The sequence below is a fragment of the Crocuta crocuta genome, unplaced genomic scaffold, assembly GCF_008692635.1.
Source record: "Crocuta crocuta isolate KB4526 unplaced genomic scaffold, BGI_CrCroc_1.0 scaffold97, whole genome shotgun sequence".
Lineage (NCBI taxonomy): Eukaryota > Metazoa > Chordata > Mammalia > Carnivora > Hyaenidae > Crocuta > Crocuta crocuta.
In genome coordinates, this window is record NW_027531999.1 from 2,937,800 (window position 1) to 2,959,867 (window position 22,068).

At 35.9% G+C, this 22,068-nt stretch overlaps 1 protein-coding gene across 1 annotated transcript in view; it reads left to right on the forward strand.

Annotated features, from left to right (window-relative positions):
- The first annotated feature begins 13,442 nt into the window (after positions 1 to 13,442).
- Positions 13,443 to 22,068, forward strand: part of LOC144240846 (receptor-type tyrosine-protein phosphatase R-like) — a 100,261-nt gene continuing 91,635 nt past the window's right edge. Inside the window, exons 1-2 of the mRNA XM_077775264.1 lie at positions 13,443 to 13,554; positions 14,282 to 14,326. Coding sequence (XP_077631390.1) covers positions 13,443 to 13,554; positions 14,282 to 14,326 — 157 coding nt within the window. The remainder of the gene's footprint in view (positions 13,555 to 14,281; positions 14,327 to 22,068) is intronic.

The window sequence follows — 22,068 nt, forward strand, 5'->3', positions numbered from 1 at the left end:
TTAATTTTCTTCAGTGTCTGTTCTCTTTCTTTACCCAAAGAATTATATTCTGTTTCAGGAGATGATATTTATTGGGTAATATTTTACTTACAAAGGAGTGGAAGGTCTTCGGATATCTTAAAAATTCTCATGTGACAGTTTTATTGTTCCTTGTGAATGTTTTGCTAATAATAACAACAACAACAACAACAACAAAATAGAACGTGATTTCAATGCATTACTTCCCTAAGCTCTGGAAAAGGCTCTTTCAAGTTTTCACATTGTTCTTACTATTAAGCATTCTGGACCTCACCAAAGACTGCCTTTGAAGTACCTTCTGAAGATACAACTTCACCCTCAGAGAAATGTATAGTCAATTTCTCTAGTCTTTAAGAAAGAAGGATTCCTATGGTGAGACCAGGAGGATCAGAGAAATCATTTGCAGAAGCACCACCTTCAAAAGAAAGGGTAGACTGATAGGAAAATAATACGTTATTCTTTACGATTTTTTTCTCAGTGAACTCCAGAATCCGTTTTCCTGTTCAAAATCACTCAACACAACCCTTACAATGGCCCAGGTTCTACCGTATTCTTTTCTCCCACTATCTCCTTGATATTATTTCTCACTACTGTCCTCTTTTTTGTCTGTCTTTAGTCACATTGGTCTCCTTGCTGTTCCAAGAAGATGCCAGGCATTTGCCCACCTCATTTGTTTTGCCTTTTTCTTTGCCCGAAACACTCTTACCCCAAGTGTCTCTAGCTTAATCCCTTCCTTTTAGGCTTCTACTCAACTGTTACATTTTCAGGGAGGCCCTCACTAAATATCCTATTTAATATTTCATCTCATCCCTGCCCCCAAACCTTCAATACCCCTTCCTGCTTTACACTTTTCCCCAGAGACTTTTCAACAATTTCCATGTCGTATATCTACTTACTTTGTTTACTGTGATTCTCCCTTTCCCCATTGAAATGTAAGCTCCTTAAAAGCACAGATATTTGTCTGATTTGTTTGCCACTGTATTTATTGTAGTTCTTAGCACCTGGGAGCAGTGCCTGGCATAAAAGCTACTGAAGATTAAAAAATTATATTGAATAAGTAGAAACAACACAGTGATATTTCTGGTCTCTCCCTTTTGCATTTAATTGCTTCTTGGCACCTATGCAAGACACACTTAGTCAACTTAGCCACTTCTCGAGTGGACTTCAACAGAGCTCATTTATCCAAAACTCAAGTTTCTCCCTAGGAGCTCACATATCCAGGGAACATACTCTCTCAAACAGACTTTTCCAGCATTGTGAACTTAAGAACAATGTGGATGGGCTTGCAAGAGACCAGAACTACAGATCAACTCCTTCAAATTGATTGCCAGATGCTATACAGCTCAAATGCCCTGCTTATTCTCTATTATTTTCACTTCATAGTGAAATGCCTAGGACATACATGTAGGAATGGCTATGGTGATATAAAACAATTCATACAGCTAATTTATAAGCAATATTTATGGGGCACCTGGGTGGCTCAGTTGGTTAAGTGTCCAACTTCGGCTCAGGTCATGATCTCATGGTTCACGGGTTCGAGTCCTGCATCGGGCTCAGTGCTGACAGCTAGCTCAGAGCCTGGAGCCTGTTTCGAATTCTGTGTCTCCCTCTCTCTCTGACCCTCCCCTGCTCATGCTGTCTCTCTCTCTCTCTCTCTCTCAGAAATAAATAAAAACATTTCAAAAATTTATAAGCAAGAGTTAAAGCACTTGGACAAACCTATCTATTTCTTGGGCACATCAGAGGCATACATATATGTATACTGAACATTGCACACTCCTAACACCTTGAAGATTACATGTTTTATTGGAGATCATACAAGTGCCTTATAAACATTCTGTAATGCATTATCCACATTCAGCCTTCTCTTTCTTGTTTCCCATCTGTTTCTCTACCAACTCCAATCCTCATCCTATTGTCCCATTTATGATGTGTTGAACATAATTAAGGTATCTTCTTACCAATGAATATTTACAGCATTTACCTAATTTGATCTCTTGCTGAATTTGAAAATTATCCTTACTGATTTCCATTGGATAGCCACTACTTTCTAGCTTCCCTCTTATCTCTCCAGCCATTCCTCAGTTTCTACTTTTAGCTCTTGCTCTGAGTAGGCTTTAATGGTTAGCACTTTCTAGAATTTATATGCCTACTTTTATTTCCTTCTCTGTACAATCTCCCTGGATGATTATATTCAGACCTACATATCAAAGATTCCTAAATCCATATTTTAATTTCATATATTTCTTCTGAACCTCAGTCATATAGTTATAATTACCTCGGAGTCACTGGATATCCCACAAGCATCTCATACTTAATTAGCACTCAGCACTTCCTATCACAAATACCCTTATTTCTGTATTTTCTATCATTGTGAATAACACCAAGTTCCCCCACAATCACCCAAGCCTGAATTAATAACTCATCCTGTGTCCCTCTCTTCTTTGCTGCTTTCATCTAAAACATCACCAAGTCTTCTCCACTCTCCATGTTCACATCACTGCCTTGGGGTATGTCCTTGTTTCTCATATAGTATCTTATGATACAATCTTCTTATCAAATCCATCCCTCATAATACTGTCAGAGGTAAAACTCGAAAAAGAAGCATACCTGATCATGCTCTCCCCTGGTACAATTCTTTAATATAGCTATTTTCTTTTCTCTTAAAATAAAACCCAAATTTTAGTAGAGCAAAGACTTCCACCCTCAGGTCTTAGCTAATTCCATTCTTATTTCCTGTCATGGTGTCCTCCTTTGCACACTATTATCACACTAAGACCAAATTTCTTTTGGTTTTCCATGCTGCTCTTACTTTTCACAAAATGGTCCATTTATCTTAAATACCCATCTCTGCTTCTTTTTCTAGACAACTCTTCTTCCCCTTTCAAATCTTAGTCGGGCATTGTCTACATTGAGAATCCTTCCTTTGATATCCCACATCATTCAAGTAACTTTCCTGGGTTTTCCTTTTGGGCACTGCGTATTCTTCTGTTATTGTACTTAACCTGCATATTGAAGCTTTTTGAGGATAATAATGGAATCGTAGCTTTTATCTCATTTCCTAGAACTTTACTTGTTGCCTAGTATGCCATCAATGAATGTCCAATGAATGAATAAATGTATTCAGGATGTATGAGGCAAAATATATTACAATAAATTAAATTACATTGATAAAGAGATTACATCTCATCTTCATAACTCTGAAGAGTAGGATTGATTTTACTACTGCTCCCTCAATCCAATTTACATTTATTAGGTATAAAGAAATGAAATGGGACAGAAAAGCTTTCATCTAAACATAGTTTGTAGGATAAATTTGTGTACCATGGGCCTGATGATAGTTGTAGTGGAGTTGTGTGTTGAACTCCTCCGATTTAGACATTCCTACATGAGTTTCTAATGCTACTTCAGGATGGGAATGAGATGAGTGTCTTTATTTTAAATAGATCAAGGAATTAGATGAGACACATAGCATGATAGTTATGCACTAAGGAATCAATCCCGAACTCCTAACTTTGATTACTGATTGGCTGTCATCTATGTAATAGCAAACATAAGCTACCTAACACATTCAAAATCAAGCAGGAATGTGAGTTAATGGGTTCAATATATCAAGATGCCAAATAATCCTATCTTCCCTTGCTCTCTCAAAGAAACAACAAACCATCACAGAAAATTTAGGAGTTTGTGGATGGCTGTGTACATTTTCTTTCTCTCTTTTTATGTGTAGCCAACATGTTTATAGAACCATAAAGTTTTTGGATACCATACATTTCTTTCATATGGAAAAATGCTACACAAAGAGAGAGATGCTTACATCTGAAGAATTGAGACTTGTTTATAAATTGTAAAAAGTCACTTTTTATGAGATGATGGGATCACACATCAAAACCCATTTATTGCCATTAGTACTAATGATAACATGGATGTCATATTTTATAACTTTATTGCTAAATCTTTTAAAAACTGTTTACAAAGTCAAATTTAAAAGGTAGAGAAGGCCATTTTTTCCCTTTAAAAGGGGATTTTGAAAGATCCTGTTTGGCCCATGAATGCATTCTTCGTTTTCAAAGCATTTACAAATGCTGACACATTTAGAGTAACATTAATATTTCCCAGCATAAAGGATTTTAATAGCTTTGAAAAAATACTTAATGGTAAATTATTATTTTGAGATCAAATTTCCTAATGCTTTTTCCCTAGATAACATCTCTGTAAAGCGTCTGCTATTGCAATGATATTTGCTACAGTGACAATTAGCAAATTTATATTATGAACATTATTAGCACTTCCCATTTAAATTATTTTTTACTTGTAATGGCTATCAAGACTGTCCTCATAATCAAATCTCATCTGATTTCAATTTACTACAATGTTGGTGTCCATTAAAATTGCAGCCACATGGACCAAAAACAAAGCAAAACTAATTGTTTACATGATGCAGCAATCTAGATCAATATGTTTAATTACACTGAAGTAAATGCCAAGTTAAATGAGGACATGAATTATTCTTTTCCTAGTTCAGACCTGAAGCAATGTCCGAATCCTGATTTAAATGTGCAAAATGGATTAAGGCAGTCCTTAACTACTGGTGCTTGGGAAAGAGCACAAAATGAACACAGAGTAAGAGTGTCTCACCAGCTTCCAGCAACTCTACTGCTCTTTCACTATAGTAACGCCCCCACTCCTGATGGACACTGGAAGGGAAATCAAGCACTATGCATAACTGTACGGAGCCAACTCTGATCACTGGGTTACTGGGAAAGATGCTCCATACAGAGCGCTGAACATAATATGGTGGGTTAGCTTGAAAGGTCATCGGTCCACTAACATGAAGGTGTGGTTTTAATTTATATGCAACTTACTTTCTTTGCGTTATTGATTCAAGATATTATTTTTACTCTCTCTGGAAGAAAATAAAATAGCTTAAAGAGAGAGGTAAAGAGAAAATTAAAATAAAGGGGGAAATGCCATATGTTTAGATAACCTTTAGCAGAATACCATAGTAGTTACATTGTTACAGCAAGGACATTGTGATTGGGCTCAAATCCACATACAATCACTTTCTAGATCTGTAACTTTAGGGCGAGTTACTTAATCTTTCTAAGCCTCAATTTCCTCTCTTTAAAATGGAGGTTATATATTATACAACTGTACACTTGCTGTGTATTAAATAGGATATTGTACACTAACTGCACTTAGTAAGTGCCATTTAAGTGCCAAGTATTATTTGATTAGGGGTAGGAGATGTCGGGTGACAAATGATTAACTGGTATCTTGGAGCACTTTCTACTCCAGATAAGAATAGCTGTTAATTGCCATTCTAGTAGAACATCTACTAGATGTTCATTTTTCAAATAATTATGAGAGAACAGTGCCTTAGACCAGTAATATTAATTTCAAGTGATGGAGGAAGGGACTAAGAATGGAATGGAAGTGTTGACTTAAGGGTTTACCAAGTGTCTCCAAATCCCTAATTATAGGCAAGAGGGACCAGGCAGGGGTCTCTTCAAGTGGCCACTGGACCTTGTTCTTCACCCTCCTCCTGCCCCAGTATGCAGACATTTACATCTCTGTAATATCATTACTATGGCAATATTTTAATTTTTGTATTTTCTAATGTTCATTTTGCTATGTTTTAATATGATTCTTAATCTACTGTGAGAATTTTTCTTAAAACAGACACTTATTTTTTTCTTTGGCTTGCTATTGGATCTCAGCTTTCAAATCATCTGTAGGACTCTACTATAAAAATGAAGAGGAATAATTTATAATCTAAATAATAACATTTTAGTTGTTTGCATAACAATAACTGAAGTATAAAAGTTAGATTTTACAAATGTACTGCTTCATTACTCCGTAAGTGCATGTGGAACTCAATTCCTATGATTTCTGCAAAGAGTAGTATTTCTCAGCTTTCCAGCCACATGATCATTTTTCTCTACTTCTGCATTTCCCCAGAGGGCATATCTTGATGAAGTTCTCTTAATGGCTGTGTAGAATTTAAGAGATAGTAGCACTGACTCCTGTCGACCTCTCCTGCAAACATCCTTCAGCTCAGTTCTTCAGGAACTTGGGAGGAGGGGAGGGGGCATCTGACTGCATCTGTCTGAACCAACATAAATCTCACTTTCTCTAGCAGAGTCTGAGGTCAGTAATCTTAACCCCATTCCTTCCTTATGACTTATGTCTAGTCACATTGTCCCAGAGGGCACTGTCCTAACTGTATTATGCTCTGCTGTAACATATATTTATCAGATGAAAAATAATTCCATTAAAGCTGGGCAGAAATCAAGAAACATGAAACTCGTTCATTGTAATTTTGCCACCAGTACATAGCGCATGGTGGATTTTTCTGAAATGACTGTCTGTCCTGCAACTCCCAAATAGAGTTTGCTATTGTGCAGCTCAACTTTGGGTAGATAAGATAAATAAGAAGAAGTAAGGAGTTACAGCAGGTTGGAAGTAGGAGTAAGAACTACATTTTCTAATGGAATATTTGAAGAAATGTGAAGGAGTGTTTATATCAAAGAACATACAGGAAAAGTTTACAAGATGCCTTAATTAAAATCATTCCTTCTTCCTGTAGGATTCAGGTCCTCCCCTACATAGAGAAGAATAGACCCAGCTCTATGAAAATAGGCTAATTACATTGGTATTTAAATATATATTTATATTATACATATATATAAATATATAAATATACATATATATGTTATATATATACTAAACACATCACTGGCCAAACATGTGAAACATTTAAGTAGTCTTTTAGAAAATGACACAGCACCTCCTCATGGGATTATGTTTTCACATCATAGAAACCAGTGCTTAACTGGGTGGTATATGAACCTTTTTGTGGTCAGATTGATTGTTGGTTGTCAGGCTACAAAACAAAATGAATATGGTACATATGATATATGTATATGTATATATATTACATGTTACATATATATACATATGTAATATATTATAACATATACATATATAATATTGTTAGAATGTAACCAAGACACACAAGCTAAATTTTATAGATAGATGGAGCCATAATGTACTCTTTCAAAACACTGGTGTAACTTTCTATGAAAACATTGGTAGGCGTGATCATATGTTATAGCTGGGAGGTTATCCTAAGAGAGCTCAGTTGTCACATCTGGGGAAGACCGCAGTGTTCATCAGGAAGAGTCATGGTTGGTACGGTGGGTCCTTGTACCTGGAGATTAGTACTGTGGTGACATCTTGGGTTAACCATTACCAATACAATTACAGAACAGCTGGAAGAATAGTTTTAATATTAGCCTCCTTACATCCAAAGATATATCTGAAAGTGTTGGCAGCGCTTTAAAAACAATGATTCTCCTTTCACGAAATGATCAGAGAACCAATTTTCTCTTTTTGGACTGTTCACTTTTTTGGGTCTCTTGAGAGAACGCTGCTTTTCCTTTTGTTCCTTTCACAAGTTACTGACACTGATTGACACACTTGCTACATGCGGATGTGTTCTGAGAGGCTGTGTGCAAGGTCATTCTGCCTGGTGCATCTAAGAGTTACCAACCCTGAATCTGAAATGATGAATCATAACATATTCTAACGTCATTTTATCCATTTCTCTTTGTTGAAGATCTCTTCAGAGATTACCACGGTCATATCCAAAGTGAAATTTAAATCATGGAATTTTATCACCATCAAAACTGGCTATTTGCATGTAAATTCTGTTCTGTGATCAAAGTACTTATGTTTTAAATGCAGATGAGTATCTTGGAGAACCGGTTTGCTAAACATTCTATGAGACACTATCCCATAGGGGCCACTGAGTTCTCAGTGAAGATGAGGAATCCTACTACACATCTCAGATCAACTTCATATCAAGAACTGTTTTGATCTTTCTCCATTTTCCTAAAATGTAACTGTCTTTCCTCCTTTGTCCTCTCTCTTATGAGATGGCTTCACTTCTACATAGAGAAAATAGAAACCATCAGAAGATAACTTGCTCATTTTCTACCACCAGATCCCTTAACATCCCAGATTTTCCCTCCCATTGTATCAGAAGAAATACCTCCCTCCAACCCAACATTTATCCCTCTTCTTGTACTGTGGATCCCAACTCCTCCAACCTTCTGGGAGAGCACAGTCTACTGATGATGCCACCTGCTTTCCCTACATTTTCAACGACTCCTTTCTCTACTGGCTCCTTCCTTTAAGGAATAAATGTGCTCAGATCACTCCTATTTTGAAAAAAACCCAAACCCCTCAACTCTACCCTGCCACCCTAATAACACACTGTCATTCTTTTATCACATCCAAATTTGTTTAAAGAGTTGTCCACATAGGTTGTTTCTGCTTTATCTCCCACTCTTCAGTCCAATTAAATCTAGCTTTCTCCCACATATACCCTGAAATTACTTTCTATAAGTTTATCAATCATTTTTAACTATATAGATTTACATTTGATATAATTTTGAGTAAAAAAGTAGCTTATAAAATATAATGTAATCTATTGACTTTTTTGTTCTATGAATGTTAACACATTTATAAATTCATGTAATCACTACCACAATATACAAAAGTTCAATCACCCCCCAAAACCTCCTTCATGATATCTCCCTCATCTCCCATCCTTAAGTTCTGATAACCATTAATTTGTCTTCCATCACAATAGTTTCTATCTTTTCAAAAATGTCATATAAAGAAATCATACAGTATGTGATGTTTTGTGACTGTCTTCTTTCACTCAGGCTGATGCCATTGAGATTCATCCAAGTTGTATGAATCAATAGTTCATTCATTTTTATTGATTAGTAATATTCCAGTGTATAAATGTATCAAACTTTATCCATTCACCTATTGAAGGACATTTGAGTTGTTTCTATTTGGGGCCAGTTATGACTGGAGCAGCCATAAAAATTTGCTCACAGATTTTTGTGTGAATGTAAGTTTTTACTCTTCTAGGCTAAGTATGTAGAAGTGGGATTGCTGGGTCATGTGGTAAATATATGTTTAACTTTATAAAGAAAGTACCAAACTATTGCCTTTGCCATTTTGGGTTCCTGCCAACAAGGTATGAGACTTCTAGTTGCTACCGAGCCTCTCCAGCACTGAATATTGTTGGTATTTTTCATTTTAGCAATTCTAAGAGGTGTGTGGTGGTACCATATCACAGTTTTAATATATATTTTTATACTGACTAATAGGATTGGGAAGATTTTTATTACCTGTTTGCCATTTATTTGTTCTCTTTAATGATAAAGTATGTGTTCAGCTTTGGCCCATTTTTTTATAGATATTTAATATTTATTAATTTGCCATGAGAGCAGGGATGACCTACTTTCTTTGCCCTTTTCACTTCTATTTGATGGGAAAATGAAAATATTGAGAGCACAAAGGTGTATATATCTGGGTCACATATATATTTTTGCCTATAAATTTGATTTAATAAGTATACTTATTAATGTGTTTAATTATTTAATAAGTATACCTATTAATATATTTAATTAGTTAATAAGTATGATAGATGTAATAAATATAACAGGGCCCAAATGCTAGGGAAACAGAGAAATAGAGAAAATGTTGGAGAAACCGCATCAGCAATCCATCTCAGGAAGTGCTGTGACATTACCTGGTTTCCTTATCCTCCGATCCTCTATCTGTTTCAATTCCAGGATCTCAAGCTGATTTAACACAACAGTTTTATATAGTTTTAGCAACTATCATTCTCATGTGTAGTCTATGATGTTCATTCTTTTTCCACTGGGTTTAAAGAAAATGGTAGGAATGGAAGAAAATAAAATGCTTTGTTTTAAACTGTNATTAAGTTTCTCCTAATCCTCCTATAAGTGGAAGCATATGGTATCTGTCTTTCTCTGTGTGCCTTATTTCACTCAGCACAACACCCTTAAGTTCCATCCACGTTGCTACACATGGCCAGATTTCATTCTTTCTCATTGCCATGTNACTCGGCAGCATCTATAGTCTCCTCATTCGTTAATTTTAGCCACTCTGATGGCATTAGGTGGTATCTCAGTGTGGTTTTTATTTGTATTTCCCTGATGAGGAGGGACGCTGAGCATCGTTTCATGTGTCTGTTGGCCATCTGGATGTCCTCTTCAGAGAAGTGTCTGTTCATGTCTTCTGNTCTATCTCTTCCCATGTGAATTTTGTTAGTGTGTGTATGTTTAGGAATTTGTCCATTTCTTCTAGGTTGTCCAGTTTGTTGGCATATAATTTTTCATAGTATTCCCTGAGATTGCCTGTATTTCTGAGAGATTGGTTGTAATAAATCCATTTTCATTCATGATTTTGTCTATTTGGGTGCTCTCTCTTTTCTTTTTGAGAAGCCTGGCTAGAGGTTTGTCAATTTTGTTTATTTTTTCAAAACAACAACTCTTGGTTTCATTGATCTGTTCAACTGTGTTTTTTTGATCCTATATTGTTTATTTCTACCCCGATTTTTATTATTTCACTTCTTCTGCTGAGATTGGGGTGCTCTTGTTGCTCTCCTTCTACTTCCTTTAGGCACGCTGTTAGATTTTGTATTTGTGCTTTTTCTAGTTTCTTGAAATATGCCAGGAGTGCAATGTACTTTCCTCTTAGGACTGCCTTTGCCGCATCCCAAAGAGTTTGGATTGTTGCATTTTCATTTTCATTTGTTTCCATATATGTTTTAATTTCTTCTCTAATCACCTGATTGGCCCATTCATTCCTTAGTAGGGTGTTCTTTAACCTCCAGGTTTTTGGAGGTTTTTCAGACTTTTTCCTGTGATTGATTTCAAGTGTCATAGCACTGTGATCTGAAAATGTTCATGGTATGATCTCGATTCTTTTATAATTTTTGAGGGCTGCTTTATGTCTCAGTATGTGATCTATCTTGGAGAATGTGCCATGCGTACTTGAGAAGAAAGTGAATTCCATGGCCTCAGGATATAGAGTTCTAAATATATCTGTCAAATCCATCTGGTCCAATGTGTCATTCAAGTCCATTGTTTCTTTAGTGATTTTCTGTCTAGTTGATCTATCCATTGCTGCAAGTGGAGTATTAAAGTCCCCTGCTATTAGCACATTCTTATTCATAAGATTGCTTCTGTTTGTGATTAATTGTTTTATGTATTTGGGTGCTTCCGTATTTGGTGTGTAGACATTTATAATTGTTATCTCTTCCTGATGGATAGACCCTGTAATTATTATATAATGCCCTTCTACATTCTGTGTTACTGCCTTTACTTTAAAGTCCAGGTTGTCTGATATGAGTATGGCTACTCCAGCTTCCTTTTGACTTCCCATAGCATGATAGATATTTCTCCATCCCCTTACTTTCAATCTGAAGGTGTCCTCAGGTCTAAAGTGAGTCTCTTTTAGTCAGCAAATAGATGGTTTGGGGTTTTTTTTTTCCTCCATTCTGCTACCCTATGTCTTTTGATTGGAGTATTTAGTCCATTTACTTTCAGTATTATTATTGAAAAATATGGGTTTAGAGTCATTGTGTTCTCTGTAGGATTCATGCTTGTGGTGGTGTCTCTGGTATCTTGTGTTCCTTGCAACATTTCCCTCATAGAGTCCCCCTAGGATTTTTTGCAAGGCTGGTTTAGTGGTGATGAATTCTTTCAATTTTTGTTTATTTGGGAAGACTTTTATCTCTCCATCTATTCTGAATGACAGGCTTGCTGGATAAAGGATTCTTGGCTACATATTTTTTCTGTTCATCACATTGAAGATTTTCTGCCATTCCTCCCTGGCCTGCCAAGATTCAGTAGATAGGTCTGTAACTATAGGTCTCTTTGTATTTTAGGGCCCTTTTATCCCTAGCTGCTTTCANCTCTTTTAGTCAGCAAATAGATGGTTTGGGGTTTTTTTTTTCCTCCATTCTGCTACCCTATGTCTTTTGATTGGAGTATTTAGTCCATTTACTTTCAGTATTATTATTGAAAAATATGGGTTTAGAGTCATTGTGTTCTCTGTAGGATTCATGCTTGTGGTGGTGTCTCTGGTATCTTGTGTTCCTTGCAACATTTCCCTCATAGAGTCCCCCTAGGATTTTTTGCAAGGCTGGTTTAGTGGTGATGAATTCTTTCAATTTTTGTTTATTTGGGAAGACTTTTATCTCTCCATCTATTCTGAATGACAGGCTTGCTGGATAAAGGATTCTTGGCTACATATTTTTTCTGTTCATCACATTGAAGATTTTCTGCCATTCCTCCCTGGCCTGCCAAGATTCAGTAGATAGGTCTGTAACTATAGGTCTCTTTGTATTTTAGGGCCCTTTTATCCCTAGCTGCTTTCAGAATTCTCTCTTTGTCCTTATATTTTGCCAGTTTCACTATGATATGTCATGCAGAAGATGGATTCAAGTTACGTCTGAGGGGAGTTCTTTGTGCCTCTTGGATTTCAATGTCTGTTTCCTTCCCCAGATTGGGGAAATTCTCAGCTATAATTTGTTGTTCAAGGACTCCTTCAGCGCCTTTCCCTCTCTCTTCCTCTTCTGGAATTCCTGTGATACAGATATTGTTCCGTTTGATTGAATCACTCAGCTCTGGAACGCTCCTTTCCTGTTCCTGGATCAGTTTATCTCTCTTTTTCTCGGCTTCCTCTTTTTCTACAATTGTGTCTTCTAATTCACCTATTCTCATCTCTGCCTCTTCAATCCATGCATTGGACATCTCCATTTTATTATGCACCTCATTTATAGCAGTTTTTAATTCATCACAACAATTTTTAAGCTCCATAGTCTTTGTAGAAATAGCTTCTCTGATGTCTTCCATCCTTTTTTCAAGCCCAGTGATTAATTTTATTACTATTGTTCTAAATTCTTGTTCAGCTATGTTGCTTATATTTGTGTTAAGCAGCTCTTTAGCTGCCATTTCTTACTGGAATTTCTTTAGAGGAGAGTTCTTCCGTCTCATCATTTTGGCTAGCTTTCTATCTCTTGTCAGTTTTAAAAGCTTGCTGTGTGCTCTGCACCTGTGAGTACTGCTGTATTAAGGAAGGCTCATTGACTGTCCAGAGCCTGTCCATTCAGGAAGTGTTCTTTTAATGGTGTGTCTTGGTCTCTCTTGTTGAAACTTTGGTTATTTTATTTCACTGTTTGTAGTGGTATTTGGGACTCTCCACCTTGTGTACTTTGGCTTGTTTCTTGTGATAGCCCTGGAAGAGAAACCAGACAGACAAGCATACAGGGAACAAAGGCACGCAAACGCACAGACAAATACAACAAAAGAGGAAACTGAAAGGAAAAAAGAAAAAGAAAATAATAATAATAATAACAATAATAATAATAATAAAGAAGAAGAAGAAGAAGAAGAAGAAGAAGAAAAAGAAGAAGAAGAAGAAGAAAAACAAAGAAGGGGGAAAAAACCCAAAAGACAAAGGACAGTCTAAAAGTATAAAACCAGAATTCCCAGCTACAAATAGAGAGTAGGATGTATGCAGTGCTGATGGAAGAGCATATACACAAAGAGAAATGTCAGGGCGGGGAGAAAGCAAAATTGGAGAATGACCAGAAAGAGAGACTAAGAAGCTTAATTCAGAGAGAAAGAGGAGAATATGGTAGGAACTTTGGCCCATTTATAAACTGGTTTATGTTCTTACTATTAGTTTTGAGAGTTATGTATGTTTTCTGATTACAAGTCTTTGCTGGATATGTGATTTACAATTATATTCTCCCACTCTGTACCTTGCCTTTTTATTCTCTTTACAGCTGTCTTTCACAGAGCAAAATTATTAAAATTTTGGTCCAGTCCAATTTATTAGTTTTTTCATGTATGGATTATGATTTTGGTGTCATATCTAGGAACTCTTTGCTTAACCCTAGGTAATGAAGACTTTCTCCTGTCTTTTATTTAAAAAGTTTTAAAGTTGTAAATTATACATTTAATCTATGACCTTTTTGGAGTTAATTTTTATTTAAAGTGTAAAGTATAGATAAAGTTTATTTTGTTTAATATGAACGTACAACAGTTCCAATGTCATTTTGAGAAGACAGGTCTTTCTCCATTGTTTTTGCATTTGTCAAAAATCAAATTATGATGTTTTCTCTGAATGTTTTTGAACCCCTTATTTTGTTCCATTGATCTCTATATCTATTCCTTGTGAATACACAGTATCTTGATTGTTGTAGATTTATAGCAAGTCTTAGAATTGGGCAGAATTATTCCTCCTTTCATTTTCAAAACTGTTTTAACTATTCTATTTGTTTTGACTTTCTATATAGATTCTAGAATGAGCATTAACTATGCGTATTTAAAAATTCTGCTGGTATTTTTATTTTAATTAGGTATAATTGACATCTTCATTATTCATCTTCCAATTCATGTACAAGGTATGTCATTCTATTTATTTAGGTCTTCTTTGACTTTTTTCCCCAGGATTTCATAGTTTTTAGTATACTGATCTTATACCTATTTTGTTAGATTTATACCTAAGTATATGTATTTTTAAATGGTTATAATTTTTTTAATTTCAATTTTCTGTTTTACATTATTAGTTTATAGAAACACCATTGGCTTTTGCAGGTAGACTACAATCTTACTAAATTCACTTGTTATTCCTAGGAAGATTTTGTTGGATTCTTTGGGATTTTCTACATAGACAATCATGCCACCTGTGTGATTTATTTCTTCTTTTTTATTATGTATGCGTTTTAATTCTCTTTGTCTTATTGCACTGACTAGGACTTTTAATACAATGTTGTATAGAAGTAGTAAGACTTGTCATACATAGTTGCCTTGTCCTCTATCTTGGTATGGCAGGCAAGCATTTCATATTTCACCATTAAGCAAAATGGTAGATGTGGATTTTAGTGTAAGTGCCTTTTGATTTATTTACTTATTTTAATTTTATTAATATATTTCACAGTTTTATTAGACTTTTTTAAAAAAGTAATCTCTGCACCTAACACGGGACTTGAACTCATGACCCTCAGATCAAGAGTCACATACTTTACTGACTGAGCCATCCAGGAGCCACAACTTAGGTGCCTTTTCAAAAAAAATTTTTTAATGTTTATTTATTTTTGAGAATGAGAGAGACAGAGCATGGGTGGGGGAGGAGCAAAGAGAGAGGGAGACACAGAGTCCAAAGCAGGCTTCAGGCTCTGAGCTGTCAGCACAGAGCTTGATGCAGAGTTTGAACTCACGAACCTCAAGATCATGACCTGAGCCGAAGTTGGATGCTCAACCGACTGAGCCACCCAGGAACCTCTAGGTGCCTTTTTAAAGAAAATTCTTTTCTATTTCTAGTTTGCTTAGGTTTTTAAAAATTATGAGTAGATAAAAATTTGTCAAATGCTTTTTCTGTGTTGATTGATATAGCAATGGTGTTTTTCTTCTTTAGACTATCGATATGGTAGATTATATTGATTGAGTTTCAAATATCAAAGAAGCCTTCCATTCCCAGGATAAGCCCCATTTGGATATGGTATATTATTCATTGTATTATTTCTGCATTAAGTTTCCTAATATTTTGTTCAAGATTTTTGCGTCTTTTTATGAGCAATATTGGTCTATAGTTTTCTTCTTGTATTATCTTCCTCTGGTTTTGTTATCAGTATAGTTTTGGCTTCATAAAATGATCTATAAAGGGTTCCTTCCTTTTCTGTTTTCTGCTAGATGTCATATGAAGTTGACAATATTTTTCTTTAGATGTCTGGTAGAGTTTGCCAGTAAAACCATTTGATCCTGAAGATTTTGTTTTTTCAAAAAAATTTTAAGTAAAAATTTAATTTATTTTGTAACGTTAGGATAGTTTGGGTTCAGTATTCCATCTTAGGTTTTAGTTATATCAGTTTGTGGACTTTGAGAAATTGGTCATTTCCTCTAAGTTGTTGAATTTATATGCAGAGGATTATTCATAGTATTTCCTTATTATCCTGTCTTCAGGGTCGGTAGTGATAGCCTTCCTTTTATCTGATATTGATAATTTGTGTTTTCTCTGTTTCTTTGTAGGTCTTGCTAGAGTTTTATCAACTTTAGTGTTCACAAAGAATCAGTTTCCATTTCTTTGATTTTCTTTTTCTTTTTGTTTCATTGATTTTCTCTATGTTTGCCTATTTTCAATGTAATAATTTCTGCTTTTAAATTTTTAATTTCTTGCATTCTGCATGTTTTACATTTATTTTGCTCCTTTTTTTAGTTTTCTTAAAATGGAAGCTTAGATTATTGATTTGAGATCTTTCTTCTTTTCTATTAAAGACATTTAATGCTGTAACTTTTCCTCTCAACACTGCTTCAACTGCATACCACAAATTATGATGTAATACTATTGTTTCATTTCAGTTCAACACATGTTCTAATTTAGTAATTACTTTTTGACCCAAGGATTTTGAGAAGTATGCTGTTTTATTTCCAAGTGCTTGGAAATATTCTTGTTTTCTGTCTACTATTGATTCCTAGTTTAATTTCATTATGGTCAGAGAATATATTTTGTGAAATTTCAGTCTTTTTAAATGTCTAATTTTGTTTTATGGCCCAAGATATGGTCTACTTTGGTGAATGTCCTGTGTGCACTGGAAAAGAATGTGTATTCTGGTGTTCTTGGTTGGAGCATTCTATAAATATCTATTAAATCCAGTTAGTTGGTGCTGTTGTTCCATTCCTTTATAACCTCACCCTTGCTGGTTTTCACTCCACTAGTTCTATCTCTTATTGAGAGAGGAATGTTAAAATATCCAAATATAGTATTGGGTTTGCCTACTTCTTTCATTTTGGTCCATTTTTGCTTCATGTATTTTTATGCTTTGGGGGAGGTGTATACACATTTAAGATTATTATGTATTACATCATTATGTACACTGTATTATTATGTAATGTCTCTCTTTGTCGTTGGAAATTTTCTTTACTCTGAAGTCCTTGTTACCTGATAGTAGTACTGTCACTCTAGCTTTCTTTTGACTAGTATTGACATGATATATATTTTTCCCATCCTTTTACATTAAACCTATCTGTATCATTAGAGTTGAGTTTCTTGTACTTCTACAGCTGCATCTGCGTCCAAGGTCAAGTGGTGGGAGGACAGAGAGAGAAAAAAATCTTGTGACAGTTGGTTTCACTCTCTTAGAATGGCAGCTTCCCTGAGAGAAAGAAAGGCTCCCTCCTGCAAAATTTTGAACCCTGTAGGCTCTTATTAATGGCCAAGGCCATTGCTGTCATGGATTGCTTGGGATGGAACACAGAGAATGGAGAAAGGAGAGAGAAGAAAAATGGAGAACAATTCCTACAGTCTCTCTTAGCAGTATGAGTTCCCCTTCTAAGAACTAGTGTTTGAGAGCCAGAGTGTTTCTCCTGAAGCTGTCTTTGCACCCTGACATCCACTATGGTTTGGCTAGAGAATACTGAGGGGATGGCAGAGATAGTAAACTCCTTGCTGATGCTGTGGAACTTTCAGATCTGTTCATCATCGTCATCCCCCTGCTACAATTTATTTTCTAAGGTCCTCAAATAGCTAGTTCATGCATTTTGTCCAGATTTTATTCAGTGTAAGCAACAAGGCAAGATGTTTTTGCTCCATCTTATCCAGACTCATAATTTTACATACCCTTTTCCTTTAAAATTATGTTATTCTTGTTCAAGGACTCAACAATGGAGAATAGTTAACTTAGTTCTTCTAGAATGCTGTCTCAAGCCTGCTGTCCGTAAGCCTTTTCCATGTTGAATCTGGTCCTAGGTCTCACTGTCCTTTGTTGAGTTTTAAGTCAGTACATCCTATGAGAGTGGTCAGGATTGTCCTTGTTTGAACTTTGAGATTCTCAGTGACACCAGGCACTGCCTCTCACAGATTCCTTCTTGTTGCACTCTTCCCATGCCTTCCATACTTCCACAGTCTCCAACTACTCCTTAAATATGGCCTTCTCTGGGTCTAGGTTGCAGACTCATTGTTCTTTTCCTAGGTAATCTCATCCCTCAGCTTACCATTAGCTTGCTTATGGTTTTTAAGTACTTATCTGTAGTCCAGAGTTTCCTCCTGAGTTCACATGCATATAATTGCTCTCTGGACATTTCTGCTTCCATATATTTGTAGGCACCACAAACTCACATTTCTCTATCTCAATAAAGACACTCCTATATATTCAGTCACCCACTAAAAACAAAATTACCCTTGAAACCCCACTGTTGGTTTTCTCCCCAAACATTAACTCAATCACTGAATTAATAATAATTATTCTCCTCCTTCTACTACTTGTCCTTCTCCTCCTTCTTCTACTACTATTACTACTACTTCTTTTTCTTTTTCCTCCTCTTCATCCTCCTCCTTCTCCTCCTCCTTCTGGTCANTGATTATATACTTTTAAGTTGGCAGATGTTGAGACAAAGGGAGTCTCTAAAAGGACATTCATATGTTAAAGAAAACTTACAGGATCCTAGAGGTCTGGCTGTTGTCAAACTAAGGTTGCATTTTGCCTGTAGCAAAGCATTAACACTAAGGCAGCCGGGAGCTCCTTGAGGAATGTCACACTCTGTGTCTCAGATATTTATCAATCCAGGTCAAGTCTTAAGGGAATTAAATTTTATCTATGTTTCTTTTGCCCTTGTTTTCCTCATCATCCCCCCACCCCCCCAACAAATCTGATGCTTAATCTTTAAGGTTGCTGAAGGTGGAAGTTCTTATCTTTTGTAACTTCTTCCTACTTAATAGGGGCATAGAGATGTCTCTATTTATAGGTCAACATTGGTCAACTGGCGAGTTTATATATCGGAGTTACAAAAGGCAGAGGCAGCTGAATCCAAGATAGACAACAAATATGAATCATCTTGAGTAGAAAGGATCATCGGTTGGCTGGATTAATCTCTGCTTCATTCCACTACTGCTACCTAGTCTGGGGCTATTCTTCTGTTAACTAAAATATTTTACTTGGTACCTTTGCACTTACTCTTCCTTCATTCCAATCTATTTTCTTGTATAGTTAGGGAATCTTTCAGAAATATACATTTTATCTGGTCATTCCCTCAAGTTTTGTAAAATGTTCAATTTCTCTAACGCTTCATTTCTTAAGTTAAGGTTTTTAACAACTTACTGTGTCATCCTCAATATCTCTCAATCTCTCTGTATTAGTTTCCTGTTGCTGCATAACAAATTACCCTAAAACTTAACAGGTTAAAACCATACACATTTACCATTTCTCAGTTTGTGTGTGTCATAAATCTGGGCATGGCCTAGCTGGGACTCTACTTCAAGGTGTCTCATAAGGCTTCAATTAAAGAGTTGGCCTGGGCTGGGCTCTTAGATGAAGGCTCATCTGAGGAGGGATTTGTTTCCAAGCTCATTTACATGACTGTTGGCAGAATTCCGTTGCACTGAGGGCCTCAGTTCTTTCCTGACTTTTGGCTAGAAGCCTCCTCCTTCACATGGACCTCTCCAGCATGCAACTTACTTCATCAAAGTCAGCAGGAGAGAGTCTCCTGGCAACACAGGAGTCACATCTTTTTTACTTAATTGAGAAAGTACGATCCTATCACCTTTGTCATTTTCTGTTGGTTAAGAGTAAGTCCAAAGTGAGGTCCAGCTCACTGCGCATGGGAGGGTCAGGTGTGGATCGCAGAGTGCTATCTGAAAAGTCATTCTACCACATCTCGTACCTTCTTTTCCGCATCTCCTCTCTTAATGTCTCTGTGCTGCTTTCTGAATTGTCCCTTAAATGTTTCCAATTTATTAAATCTCTGTTCAGTGGTGTCTAGACTACCGTATAACCTATATATTGAGTTTCATCAATTACTATATTTTTTTGTTTCTATGATTTCCACTGAGGATGAAATATGCCTATTCTCTTTTCCTTAAATCCTTTATTGTTATTTTCTTCTTTTAACTCTGGGTGTTTTACATCAACTTATTTTAAAGCCTCCTTTATTTTTCTCTTTTATTTATTCTTTCTTAGATCAGAATCTTCCCACTTAGTTCATCTTCTGACTGTCTCTCATGGAAGTAATCTCAGTGTGCTTTGTAATTTTTAAGATCTATGAATGTGTCTTCAGTGGGATTTATCTTCCATGGTAACACATGAAAGTTGCATTTATATACTTATTTCTAGAGACATCACTATGAGAGTGATTTTTCAGTGCCTGTAATAAATACAGATTCAAAAACATTTCCTTAAGTTTTTCTCTCTTCCTTGGGTTTTCTCCTATTCTATTACCATTCCTTCTCACTTATCTTTGCTGGCTCCTTCATTCAGCTCCCTGACTCAAAATATTAGAATTCTACAGTGCTCTGTCCTGTATCTCCTTCTCTTCATCATCAATATCCAGTCACTTGGCTTTAAATTGTATGTGTATTGGATGATTCACAAATCCATCTTTCTCTCTCCAACTATGAACTACAGACTGAATTATTAAAGTTTTAATTCACCAGTTTGATATTTAGTAGGCATCTCAATCTTAACATTACTGAAATGTTTAGTTGAGTGTATTCATAAAGCTGAACTGAAGGGGGGTAACAGAGAGGTGGCATTTGAAGATAGAGAAGACAAAATTAGTTCCAGAGACTAGGACAGAGGGCCTCAGCCTCAGAGTTTGAATGTGAGAAGAGTTTAGTTATAAATCCAGATTCCTGGGCTACACTCCATAGATTCTGCCATAGTAGTTCTAGGCTGGGATCTAGGACTCTGCATCTTAATATCCCAGGTGATTCTGATGCAGGGATCTAAGCAAAACACTTTGAAAAACCTTTTCCTACCTGATGGTTATAGTGGGTCTCCTAATATTATGCTGCCTACTTGGTTCTTATTACTTAAGGACAGGGCAAGAGTAAGTTTTTTCATATACACAACTGGATACAGCTGGGAAATTTTAATTGTGTTACAATTAGACTTAAAATTATATTTTTTCACCTTTCCTTGTAGGCCAGTTTTAGCACAAGAGACATCTGTTAGTTGGACTCACCTATTTTATTTAAATAAAGTGACTCTAACAAGGGTTTGCTATGATTGATAGCATATAAAAGGAAAGATTAAAGATCTTTCTTCAGTTCTACATTGTGTAACTGTCTCAGTTCTACATTTATCTCTCCTTCTCATAAATCTGCATTCTCTGACCTTCTAAGCTGCTTATTTCTTTCTTATTGAAATTCTCCAGGGGCGCCTGGGTGGCTCAGTCAGTTAAGTGTCTGATTTTGACTCGAGTTATGATCTTGTGGTTTGTGAGTTCAAGCCCCGCATCAGGCTCTGTACTGACAGCTCAGAGCCTGGAGACTACCTCTGATTCTGTGTCTCCCTCTTCCTGCCCCTCCCCTGCTCATGCTCTCTCTCTCAAAGAATAAATAAGCATTAAAAAATTTTAAAAGAAATTCTCCATTCCTCACTATTTTACCTTTTACTTTCTAAGTCTTTCTAAACTTGCCTTTTTGCATGCTAATCTGTATTTAACATGCTTGTTTCAGTGGTGCTATCATGGCAGATATAGTTTTCATGATACTAAAACTCTTTTTTTATAGATACCTCTTTATTGGTAGGAGGGCCAGTCTCTCACGTGAGAAACCCAAATTCATTCAAGCATACAGTATGCCTTTCCCAAAACAAGAGACCATATTTAAGTGAGGAGTATTAAGAAAGCCAACTAAGATAAAAATAGTATGCCCATTTTATTTCTTAACTCCAAGTTGACCACTTCTTTATTGCACTTCACAGTATCAGATTGAGTTCTCAAAGAGGGGAGGGAGAAAAGTGTTTACTTTTCACAAGTATAGAAGCTCTTCCAGAACACTATGATATTATTGAGTAAATTACTTTTATGAGACTGATGTGCTACCTACTGTGCTAATGAGGCACCTTGAGTAAATTGCTTTTAGTAAAATTCTAAATGAACATCTTGTGGCTGGAAAGTCAATATACATCTAAATCATTTTAGCACCAATCTCCATTGATAAAACACTGTAAGAATAATAACATTGAAGTACCCTATTCTGAATTTCATAATATTATATGTGTTCCTAATGATAGTTTCATTTCCAAATCTGAGGCACTCTTATCAGAGAAACAAAATTTACAATTATTTCAAGGTCATCACTGCCTAATCATCATCTTTGGAAAATTATGGTAGCATGATTGCTTTTTAAAGGTTAGAGTCTATTTAGCAA